This window comes from Pongo abelii, chromosome 16 (genome assembly GCF_028885655.2).
Source record: "Pongo abelii isolate AG06213 chromosome 16, NHGRI_mPonAbe1-v2.0_pri, whole genome shotgun sequence".
Classification (NCBI taxonomy): Eukaryota; Metazoa; Chordata; class Mammalia; order Primates; family Hominidae; genus Pongo; species Pongo abelii.
In genome coordinates, this window is record NC_072001.2 from 74,106,212 (window position 1) to 74,119,136 (window position 12,925).

Here is a 12,925-nt window from a genome sequence, read left to right on the forward strand (position 1 = left end):
GAACTACTATATAATAAAATTTCAGTTAACCTGACCTTGTTGATTAAATCCCTTAATTAGGAATTTTAAAATGTGTGTGTAGAAGGGAAGAGGCAATACTTTGCTCTTAAGATAATGATAAATCACTAGAAAATCTACAGTTAACATTTTGGTTACCAAAACAATCTCAAAAACAGGACTGAGTGGACACACATATATGGCAATATGTACTATGCCGTCCATCCATCCACCTGTCTGTCCATCCACCCATCTGTTCATTTATCCATCCATGCATCCATCTCTTCATCTATATAGTCATACTTCCAACCAGCCATCCAGCCATCTGTGTATGTAGCATACAGTGCAGTGAACATTCTTACCAAATTTAGACCATTATACTTCTTAATACTTTGAGATGCTATTTATATTGAGATTTTTTTAACAGAAGTAACATACACAAAATAGATTTTCAATTAAATCTTAGTAAACTGGAAAAACAATTAATTTGTCTATTGATTGCCTACTGAATTTAGATTTTACCAAGAATATAAAGAATGTAAAATGAGGTCCATCACCCAAGGAGCTTGTAAATTTAATTGGGAAGACAAGGGCTACATATCTGGTAAGTTAAATAGTAATATAAGAAATAAATAATAACAGGCCAGTTTCTGTGGCTCATGCCTGTAATCCCAGCACTTTGGGAGGCCAAGGTGGGTGGATTGGTTGAGCCAGGAGTTCAAGACCCCATCTTGAACATGGGCAATATGATGAAACCCCATCTGTTAAAAAAATACAAAAATTAGCTGGGTGTGGTGGCACATGCCTGTAGTCCCAGCTATTCGAGAGGCTGAGGAAGGAGGATCACTTGAGCCTGGGAGTTTGAGGCTGCAGTGAGCAGTAATCATGCCATACTGCATTCCAGCCTGGGTGACAGAGAAAGACCCTGTCTCAAAAAGAAAGAAAGAAAAATGAAATAAACAGTAACAAACTGTTACGATGAAAATTTTGCCACATAGTAATGTAGTTTTTATGTGGGTATTTATATGCCCACACATATATGTGGATATTTTAACTGCGGATCTCTCTGGTTCCCAGTTATTTAGAAGGTCTTGTTGTATGGTAGATTTAAGGCCTTTTACCCTAATCATTCTTATGTCTTTCTATTTATTGTAAGCAGTATATCACATTGATATTAAGTTCATTGTGCTGATAGTGATTATGACTTCTGTGTATAAAAAAAGCTAGAAAGTTTAAGGATAAAATTCCTTTATTCACTGAGTGTAAATTTAATCTTTGATTATTGCCTCTGTATCTCAAGTCTTGTAAAGTTTAAATTTGCCTCTTAAAAATTGAGGATTGCCTTGAAACCTTAACAAAATCGTTCAAAAAACCTAACTAATGCTAACAAGAGAAACTGAGGTTGTCTGCTGCTTGGAGTTTTTCAATCTTTTGTCTTTAGTTGACCAATTAATCTTTAATTAGTTAATTCTTAGACTGCAGTCAGTCTTTAGACTGGTTTTTGTTTGTTTTGTTTTTGTTTTTTTAACCATCTTGACTTGATTTCCAAATCAATTTACTGACTTGTGGTTGCTTTTAGGTATCCTGCTAGCATGTGGTCATGCCAGAAAATCAGTTTATTGGTGAATAGGATGTCAATTCTGAATGCTTATACTCTAGAACATCTACTATCTTGATATTTCATAATATTCAGAAAAGTGGGATGTGAGCACTGATTATTTTGTTCAAGAAACTAGGGGTGAGATACTTCAGTTTATGCCTTGCAGACCTGAGGAAGCTAGCAAATGTCATTGCCTTATAGCTTTTTAATATGATTTATATAGAACTTGATTTTAAGTTGTCATTATATTGTCTGGTGACCTCCCAAAGAGTAGGTTAGCTTTCTAGATTTGGTTTTCATCTTTTTGTTAGTTTCAACAGCAGAATTCTGTGGTAACATCATGTTCTATTTTACTATTATACTTAGTGCTCCCTTCAAGCATTTCAACATCAGTTGCTGCTTTCAGAAAATTTTCTTTTCATAGAGGAAAATATGGTAGATTTCCTCTGGCATTCAAACTGTCACATTTGACCCATTACTCAAATTCTTACCTCATTTCTGGAACTTCTCATTGTTTCTTCTTGACCATTTACATTCTTCTAGTTCTTTAGAAAATATCTTAATATTCACCTCCCCCCAAACCCGTCTGTAACCACCTTCATTAAGTAAAAAATAACCAGACATACTTATGTGCAAACTTACAAATAGGTATTCTTTTTATTCTGCATGTATGTATGTTGTTCTATTTATGAATTTCATATGTATATTTATTAATTTCAGTCTGCTAGATTGAAAGCTGCATAATGGCAAGGACGCCATCTAACAAACAGCCTATAAACCTTAGAGGTGTGTCATATACTTTGTGGACCCTAACTACGGTATGCTAGATTTACTGACATCCACTTTGGTATCTTGGCAATATTCTCTGCTAATAGTGGCTGAACATACAAAGAAAGAGATGAGGCGAGGTTTACATCTGCTATCCAAAACTACTTTTTCTGTATTTCCTATGCATCTCATCCACAACAAATGTGACAGAACTATATGGGCTGGAAATGAAAACTGCCACGAGGTCCTTAACAGCATTTGGAGATTCTTACATTAAGACACCTTCAAAATCCAGAATCCAGCAGGGCTGTCATAGTGCTGGCCCAAATATATCTGGTAATGAGGGACTATCATTTTAGTTATAGAGAGTTAGAATTTAAGACAAGGAGTCAGGATTACAAAGGGATAAAGATAGCACTGGAATAGTTGTGTACTTTCAACCAATCTGTAAGGCAAGGGAAAAATTATTTGGCATACATGGAACACATAGTTTAGGTTTAAGAAGGAAAGAAACAAATTCAGCTTAGTAATTAATTTCAAATATGGAGAGCTATGGAAACTATGCTTTCTAGATAAGATATTTATGGTGCCAAAATTCTCCAAATATACTGACTTTAGTTTCAAGACTTCAAAGGTTTTTCTTAATTAAGTAATTTGTATATCATTTTTAATAGGTGATCATATTAATTTGGTGAGCTCATCATTGTCATCATTTCCTATTCTTCAACGTTCTTCTGAAGAGAAAATTCTTTACTCAGACAGGTTGAGCCTAGAAAGGTGAGGACAATTTCTTTTCTTTTCTTTTTTTTGACTAGGTAATACATAGACGTGGTACAAGACTTGAAAGATGCAAGTCTCCCTCCTTCCTCCTGTTCCCCAGTTATTCAATTCTCCTATTTAGATATAATCTTTTTTTTTTTTTTTTTTTACCAATTTTTTGCTTCTCCTTCCTGAGGTATGGTGAGGAATTTTATATCTATATAACACAAAAGAGCTTGACTATGCTTCACAAGAGTACTACAGCAATTCTAAAATATGACATTGATGAAAAATGGATTGTAGTATAGAAACAAACTACAATATAATCCTCACATGAGCTTCCCGGGCCCTATCCAGTCTAGTTTCCTGTTACTTCACTGGCTTATCTCTTCCTACACTCTCCTTCACTCACTGCTGCAATCATACCTGCCTCCTTGCTGTTCCTTGAATACACCAAGAGTGATTATACCTCAGGAATTTGGCACTTGCTATTCCCTCTGCCTGGAATGCTGTTCCTTCTCATATCTCTAGGCTCGTTCCCTTACTGCCTTCAGGTCTTTGCTCAAATGTCATCATTTCAGGGATGATTTTCTCTGGCCATCCTCTCCAAAATTGCAACCCCTTCCACACTGAAGTCTCCAGCCCCCTTCTCTGCTTTCATTATTTTTCTTCTTAGCATTTATTACCTTATAACATAATAACTATTTACTTATTATGTTTATTGTCTGTCTCCTACTAGAATATAGGTTCCATAAGCACAGAAATTTTTGTCCAGTTCTGTATTATTGGTATTTAGAACAGAACCTGGTACAAAACACGCTCTTGATAAAATTTTTTTTAATGAATGAATATATTTAGAACTTGATCCTCATCTTTACATCTAGGAAACTATCCACACTAGCATGGTGGATGAAGGATCCCAATCTCTATCTACCCCAGTGGTATAACCAGCAGAGAAAACATCTCTGTTTTGCATACCTTTAGCTTAGCAGTGCACACCTGACAACAAATTATAATGAACTATCTGTGTTTATAGTTGGGAAAAACTGCTGGAGGTTCTAACATGTTCTTTTGTAGGAAAAGTAACACTGAAGGGCAGTATCTCTCATGACATCTTTGCGGTATAAGTGGTTTTTGAGAATGCTGTCTAATATTTATAACTTTAATGATATTATTTTAATGTTTTGAGGGATTTTTTTAGTAACTTTTCTCTTGATCTTTAAAAGACTGGCCAAGAATAGTACCTCAGCCCTTCAGTTTCATGTTACTTGACATTAACAGGAGCCAGTATTTGTAAGACTGTGACATAACAAGTTAGGCACTTCCTTTGTAGCTTGGGATGACTCAGGCAATTGTGAAGATGGATCCTTAACAGCATGGGCCTCTGGGGTGGAGAAGCAAACTTTGATCAGGCAGAGACTTGCTTATCAAGAAAGTCAGGATTGAGAGAACTGACTCCGCTTCAAAAGTTGGTTGTAAAATGGCAGAATCACAAAGATATCATAAAGTTAGGCACCATTTGACAAGAACCAGGATGTGCAGTCAAGTAAGTTTGGCTAGCAGCAAGGAACTAACTCAGGGATCATTTTTGAGAGCCAGTGGGTAGTGTCAGTGATTTCCGAAGGCATATCTGCCATGCTGTGCAGCTTCTTAGCTAGGAGACTGAGGGGTCAAGGGCAGAATCCAACCCTGAGAAGAACTACTTGGAAGAGCTAGGCTCTGGCTGTTTTGGGAGTTAGGTTAGGCCTGGAGTACCAGGAAGGCAGCCTATCGGCACCAAGAAGGAAACACAGAAGCAAAGGCATAGTCCGATAGATGTATCAGTAATGAGGTTGGATGTAGCAACTCAGGAGTTTTGCAGGCCTAGAAACTCCCCTTGAGGGCAGTGGGTCTCTGGTTATTACGTATGTTTGCTTGCTTGTTTTGTTGGAGTGACAGGGGTTTTTGGGGTTAAGCAGTATACAAGTGAGCCTTGGCACTGGAACTTAATCACTGTGTTTAGAATCAGAGAAAGTGACTTTATTTCAATCTATGGTAGTTTAGGTAAGAGGGAGGATGGAGGTTATTTATTTTCCTATCTTAGTGATGACCGATTCAAGAATTGGATGAAATAGAAGTTGGGGAGTATCAGTAAGTTTAACTAAGAGAAAAAGAAAAAGACTGAAGCAGGAGAAGTGAGACGATTTAAATTTTTTGCTAAGCTGATGCACAAAGATACAAATTTTAAGGTAGAATACTTATAATTTATTAGTTTATAATTTATATACTAAATTTATTGATTTATCACAGTTGTGATAAAATAGTTGGATAAAATATTGTGATAAAATAATTGGATATGTGAAGTGAATTTTAAATATTCTGTGAAAAAATAATTGAATACATGAAATGAATTATAAAATTAACCACACATTAAAAGAATTAAACTATTGCCCAAAATTTCCTTTTCTTTTCCTCTATCTTAAACAGGTTTCTTCAGAATCTATATTTTTAAACATCATATATTTGTTAGCCATTAACATTGAGTTATTTTTTTTCTGTGAATCTTTTTTCTCTTTATCAGGAAGATTCTGATCACTGTCATAGTTTCACTTATGCTAGTAACACTCTGATATATTTTCTTTAAAGCTTTCATTAACTTGATTTCTACTGAAAGAGAATATTTCTAATAAACTTCCCTATTAGAGTTGTTCACACTCAGATAAAGCTGTATTTTCCTTGAGCTGTATTTTAACCTGTCAGAGTAGAATCACACAGGATCTCCTGTCTGCCCCTATTATTTTACTACTAGAATTCTTAAAGGGCCCTGAACTTATTTACTTCACATGTAGTATGTTACAACATTTTGTATAATAGAGGCTTACTGTTTTAAATATAGCTCAAAGCATATATTTTTAAGGTTTCATCCTACCCTGTAGCACTCTAAATGTTCTGCAAAGTTCAAAGTGTTGAGCATGTAAACATATACTTAAAATCTTAGTTTCTAAGGAAAAGTTAAGTAAGGACCACTTTGCCATTAATGGATCTCAGGATGAATTTTTTTTTTTAATCAAAGTGAACTATAGATGGCTGAATTTTTTGCTCTTTTGAAGATGTCATCTGGCTCAAGAGTCTATGATTCTCTGAGACTTTTATATGTTTTTAACTCTGATGACTTAGTTGCCTGGGCAATCGTTACATCAGTGGATTGATGCCAAGGGCATTTGTCTGGTTATGTGACAAGATTCTTTCAGCCATTTAAACCTCTATCACAAAAGGCAATTATGTTGAATGTTTTCTCATGTTAAGTCAATTTCACGTGAAATAACTTATATTTGAGTTTTTTTTAATACAATGAGACCTTAGACATACTTTTAATAATAAACCCTGTCAAAGTCTATTGGCTTTTTTTTTGTGAATGATTTACAATGAAATATAGGTCGCTTAGTTCATGGGGGTTGGAAGTGGTCCAACTTATATTTTTCTCCTCATAGAATGGGAGCACAAAGATACGACTACTACTATTTGTAAGAGGAGGTAGGTGGCTGAATCATAACCTAATTAACTTTTTAACATTTTTTCTAGACAAAAGCTGACCGTATGTCCTATCATCAATGGGGAAGACCACCTTCGTTTGTTGAACTTTCAACACAATTTTATAACTCGGATACAAAATATTTCTAATCTACAGAAGTTAATATCCTTGGATTTATATGATAACCAGATTGAAGAAATTAGTGGGCTTTCGACTCTGAGATGTCTTCGTGTCCTTCTGTTGGGGAAAAACAGGTATTCTTTGTAGAGCAGTTTTTGTAGCCTAATGTTATGTATAGGATTAATGTGGAGATGACAACTTAGAATTGAATAATACTTCAGAAATTAATAGGCTAAAAATTTTTTAAAATTATTTGAATTAGTTGAATGGATTAAGATCCAGTCATAATTTGTTTCATGAGATTCAGTATGACAATTTGTCACACCATATAACACTTATTATGTATTTTACTTCCAATGCTTTCCAGTGCCATATCTTATAGGGAAGTAAATAGCAGACTTTGGCCTTGATTTTGTTTTCTTAGAACTTACTTTAGACATGTGTATTCACTTTAGGCTTATGTATTTCACTTGTGACTCTTCCCAGTGTTTGACTGAGGGTAAACACTTGATACTTTGTGATTATCTCACAAATTGATTCTTTTTCAGACGGTAGTTTCAGTTTGTATCTAACATTACATCCTATATGAACTTCCCCAGTTCCTTTTATACAACTCTATTATGTAGTGCAACTATACAGTTCTTGACTAATTTCTTTGAGATTCGTTCATTACTTTTCGTTCTATTTTACTGAATAGCTTTTGCAATGCCTTAAAATCCAAAAATGATTTTTATATTATCAAATGAAGACTTTCGATACAGTATTATAACCAGGCTAGGTTCTCCTCCCCCATCTTTCCCTGCCTCCCACCCTAGCACGGATCTTGGATTACTCCTTGCAGGAAAAAAAGTATTATCTTTTCCTTACCCATCTCAAGGTTCATGGCCAACACTCTACAATGAAGACAGATTAACAAGAGAAAAGCATTAACAATTTATTTAATACAACTTTTACATGACACAAGAGCCCTCATAAATGAATATCCTCCCAAACAGGGAAAACTGTGTATTTTTAGGCTTAGGCTTGATAACAAGTGGACAGTATGATTGGACAAAAGGAGGTATGATCTAATGGTAATAAACTGGGGAAACTTAGCAAGGCCTATTTGTTCAGATTCTTCTTGGTGTCTCTGTGTCTTCATTCCCTTTTTTGGGGTATATTACGCATTTTACTTCCATTGCTTCCTTCCATGAGCGTCATAAGACCCTCATTCCAGAGGAATCCTGCCCTATATCCAAAAAGGGAAGGGATAGATCAGATACTTCTATCTATCTGGAAGATAGATCAGAGAATTCTTTTTATGGCCTCGGGGAGAAAGGTGAGAGAAGCTCAGACAGTGAGCTTAGGAAAAGTATCTTAAATTTAAGGTAGGGTAGGTAGATCAGAGAATTCTTTTTATGGCCTTGGGGGAGAAAGGTGGGAGAAGGTCAGAGAGTGAACTCCCTCCATTTTTTGTTTTGTTTTGTTTTTGAGATGGAGTCTTGCACTGTCACCAGGCTGGAGTGCAGTGGCGCCATCTCGGCTCACTGCAACCTCTGCCTCCTGGGTTCAAGTGATTGTCCTGCCTCAGCCTCCCGAGTTGCTGGGACTATAGGCACGTGCCACCACGCCCAGCTGATTTTTGTATATTTAGAGACTGGGTTTCACCATATTGGCCAGGATGGTCTCGATTTCTTGACCTTGTGATCCGCCTGCCTTGGCCTACCAAAGTGCTGGGATTACAGGTGTGAGCCACCGCGCCCGGCCTGAGCTTCCTCCTTATACGATTTTCTCAATTTCCTTCAGCTTAAATTACTCAGTATGCCAATGTGCCATAGTTTGGGGTATTGTGTACTGAGCCTTGACTGTCTTTATTCTCACTACCCAGTGATAATATAAGATACTTTTCCCAATATCATGTCCCAGAGTGCTAGGCTCTTGTCTGTCCTGCATAGTTTCTATGAAGGCTCCTATCAGTGTAGCTTATTAATTAGTTCAAGTGTTAAGCTAAGCGTTATGTAGTCTGAGCAAATTTGGAGAGTATCTTAGTCTGTTTATGTTGCTATTAGGCAACCCATTGGGGATCAAATTTTAACATGATGTTCAGTGGGGTCAAATATTCAAACCATAGCAGGGAGATTAGAGAATCATAGAGTATTAGAGCTTGAAGTGACCTCAGAGAGTAGCTTCCTCTTTTTACAGATGGAGAAATGGAAAGGCAAAGTGACTTTTGCAAAGTTAGATATATACAAAGTCTATACAATAAGCGTATGCCACCAAAGCCGTTCACTGAGTAAGGTGAGAAGGGAAGTTCACTTTTCATACATTTAAGGCATTCCCTAGTCTCCCTATTCTCTTGCCTAGGTGCTCCCTATTCTCTTGCCCAGAGATTTCTTTTTTTTTTTTTTTTGAGACAGAGTCTCGCTCTGTCGCCCAGGCTGCAGGCTGGAGTGCAGTGGCGTGATCCCCGCTCACTGCAAACTCCGCCTCCCAGGTTCACGCCATTCTCCTATCTCAGCCTCCTGAGTAGCTGGGACTACAGGCGCCCGCCACCATGCCCGGCTAATTTTTTGTATTTTTAGTAGAGACGGGGTTTCACCATGTTAGCCAGGATGGTCTCGATCTCCTGACCTCGTGATCCACCTGCCTTGGCCTCCCAAAGTGCTGGAATTACAGGTGTGAGCCACCACGCCCAGCTGCCCAGAGATTTCTTTACTAGTTTCCCATCCTCAGAATTACTGATTTATTTGCCTCGCTTGCAATTATTCTTTAATACCATTGTCATTATTCCCTGCTTTTAGTCCTTGAGTTAATATTTTTAGTGATATTTAAAATCACTTTCTCTAGTATTTAAGCACTGCTCCTGGTTCCTACCATTTTAAGTCATCTTTCCATCTATTCTATTTTCCTATTTGTACTTTTCAGCTTCTCTGGCTTCTTAGAATTTACTCTTTAAGTTGTTGTTTTTGTTTTTGATAACTTGTGCCTTGAAGGTACCAGTCTATCTGAGCTTCTGACTTTATTTAAGGTCTTTTTGTTCTTTCAATGCTAAGAGACTTCATGCATTTCTACTATGTCATTATGTTAGTGAAGTAAAAGCAATCTAATGCTGTGTCTTTTTCCTCTTTCTACTCCTCCATCTTTTTTATTTGTTATTTGTTTGGTTTTAATCTTATTTTATTTTTGACATAAAGGAATAGCTGTTGAACAGTTCTAGAACTATTAGTGTTCTTGAATCAAAAAGAAAATGAGTCAGAAGAAAACTTTCCATATTCTCCCCTATTGCATGTTTTTCAAGTGTCAGTGAAATGCAAGTCTGATCCCTAAAACAAATGCCAAGTGCTCTCCAGCCAGCTGACTTTGTCACAGCAAGGGGCCTGTGAGCTGTGAAGATGGAAATCTGTCCTGGGTTAGTACTTTGTGAACATTAAGCAAACCTGGCTGAGGATGCTGGTAAAGAGGGAAGTACATCTGCTACCCTGTCTCTTCACGCATTTGTGTTAGATGACTTGTTGCTTCCTGTTGGTCAAGTTCAGAAAGCTTTCTCCTTCCCACATTACAAAGCTCTGCATTGTCTTTTGGTCCAAGGCAGTGGAACCATATACGGAAATCCAGGGCAATCATTTGCCTCTGGGTTCAGGCAGCTCCAACAAAGATTTCTACTCTAAAGCTAAGAAAGAACCTTGCTCAGGTTCTGTATGTGAGGTTTCCATTGATACTAAAGAACTCCCAACCCCACATTGCTGTCAAAGTTCTTGTTCTCTAATTGTTCTGCCTTCAGTATCTCCTGCTTATCCTCTCCAGGTCCTCTGCCACCCTCGTCATTACAGGCTAATGCATAGAACTTCTCTGCATTTTCTTCTGATCACCCAGGATTATAGATCAAAACTCTTTGTTAGAACCTGGGATTCTCTGTTTCCTTCCTTTTGACTCCTTGAAGTTTCCCACTTAAGGATTTGTTTCTGACACCTGAAAAGCTGAGCCTTCATATAGGTCCTGTAGTGAGGTCTTTATCCTGGCATCAGTAACATAGTGTGGCCTGCAGAGACAGGCTGTGATATATCCCTAGAGGTCTCAGGTGATGGGTGAGCCTCATCTTTTTCTAGTTTCAGTTTCTATTCAATGGAAGAACTTCTTTTTTAAATAAATCTTTCAGGTCACATTGGTGTTAACGTAAAAATGGTCAAATTTGGGGGCACGGGCTAGGATTCTGCAAATTCCTCACATCAATACCTAATCTGACCAGTAGGGGCCTTCTAGGTCAACTGATGCCTTCATTTACCTCTGAATTCTTTAGAATTGGGTAAGTTTTTAGGTCATTTCAGGTGTTGGGGGGTGGAAAGAGAATTTAGACCAAAGGCAACTCATGAGAACAAGAGAGCAAGATGTTTGGTCGGTCTTGGGTTTAACTGATTGAATCTGTTTTTCTTCCTGTTCACCTGGGCGATCTGAATCTGAGGTGAGAGTCATAAAGCAGCTATGTGTCAAAGCTAACTAATACCAGAAGTCATGTTATAGCCAATGGGTTTTTCTTGCCTGCTGCACAGAAAAGCCAATACACTGAGACAGCAGGTGTTGCAACTGAGTAAGAGTTTAATAATCACAAGGCAGTCAAGTGAAGAGGATGGAGGAGGAGATATTTCTCAAATCTGCCTCCCTAAGAATTTGGAGACTAGGATTGTCAAGGGGTGTTTGGCAGGCAGAAGGCTAGGGAATATGGGTTCTGCTTATTGGTTGGATTGGGGATGGAATCATAGGGAAGTTGAAACTGTCTTCTTGCACTGAGTCAGTTCCTGAGTAGAAATCACCAGTCTGGGTGGTGTCAGTTGGTCTACCAGAATCTGAAAAATATCTCAAACACTAGTCTTAGGTTTCACTAACAATGTTATTTATAGGGGAAATTGGGGAAGTCACAAATCTTATTACCATTGGCTCTGTGATTCCTGAGCAGTAAGCAATTACAAAAAAGTAGGTTAGAAAACAATGACTGGTTATCATTTAATTATGCCTCTGTATTAGCAGAATTCAGGCCCCTAACATAATTCTAACCTTGTCATCTTTCATTAGTTTTATGAAGATGTTTTTGGTTCCTGAACAAAGATGAGGTTAGTTTCAGGAAGGGACTGTTATCATCCTTGGTTTAAAGTTAAACTGTAAACTAAATTTTTCTCATAGTTAGCTTGGCCTATGTGCAGGAATGAGCAAAGACAGTTAGCTTGTATGATTAGAAGCAAGATGGAGTCAGTTATGTTAGATTTCTCAGTTTTGCAAAGGTGGTTGCAGTCACAACAGATAGGGAGTGAATATGTGAGGCCCTGGTAGAATTCTGAGGGAATACCTACTGCACATGATGGTTTCTCTGATTGAAGGGCCTTAAAGGTGCTCAGGATTTCTCATAAAGACGGAAACAGACTACATTGATTCTTCAAATCAGAGAACTTTGGGCTGATATAATCTCCATTATCCCTGATGTATAATTTTCAAGGTGTTAAAAATATAATTCTCAGACAAATAGTAATCACAGGCCAGCATTTTAATTAATTCAATAATATAGGAACCAGCAGGATGACAAAGCTGGTTCAAAGGAGGGTAAGAGAAACTCATAGTCAGTGTTTTTACAAGCACTCCAGGTGATTCTGATAAATCCAGAAATTTGAGAACCACTGTTTTAGGGAATGTGAACTTGGAAGTATAAAAGAATGGAATAAAAGGCTTCTCTAATAGCTATTAGAGCGCATAGCTCTGTCCTAAGCTGTACGATTAGGGTACTATAATTTTCTGCAACTGTTGTAGGTATTTCAGGAGCAAAGCAGGCAGAGGAAAAATTGTGTTGAAAATTGTACCTGGGCTGGGCACGGTGGCTCATGCCTGGAATCCCAGCACCTTGGGAGGGTGAGGTGGGCGGATCACCACGTCAAGAGATCAAGACCATCCTGGCCAACATGGTGAAACCCCGTCTCTATTAAAAATGCAACAATTAGCAGGGCGTAGTGGCTCGCACCTGTGGTCTCAGCTACTCGAGAGGCGGAGGCAGGAGAATCACTTGAACCTGGGAGGTGGAGGTTGCAGTGAGCTGAGATTGCGCCACTGCACTCCAGCCTGGCGACAGGGCGAGACTCCGTCTCAAAACACACACACACACACACACACACACACACACACACACACACACACACACACACACACACACA

At 37.9% G+C, this 12,925-nt stretch overlaps 1 protein-coding gene across 7 annotated transcripts in view; it reads left to right on the top strand.

Annotated features, from left to right (window-relative positions):
- The window catches only part of LRRC49 (leucine rich repeat containing 49), a 153,918-nt gene that overhangs the window by 5,204 nt on the left and 135,789 nt on the right, over window positions 1-12,925 (top strand). For 3 of the 7 annotated variants that reach the window (XM_063716698.1, XM_009249983.4, XM_063716699.1), the window contains 2 exons: window positions 3,040-3,142; window positions 6,686-6,889. In XM_063716698.1, coding sequence (XP_063572768.1) covers window positions 3,040-3,142; window positions 6,686-6,889 — 307 coding nt within the window. Of the gene's footprint in view, window positions 1-512; window positions 602-2,322; window positions 2,384-2,547; window positions 2,702-3,039; window positions 3,143-6,685; window positions 6,890-12,925 lie in introns of those variants that run through there. The other 4 variants (XM_054532831.2, XM_063716700.1, XM_063716701.1 and 1 more) reach the window with 4 other exon arrangements.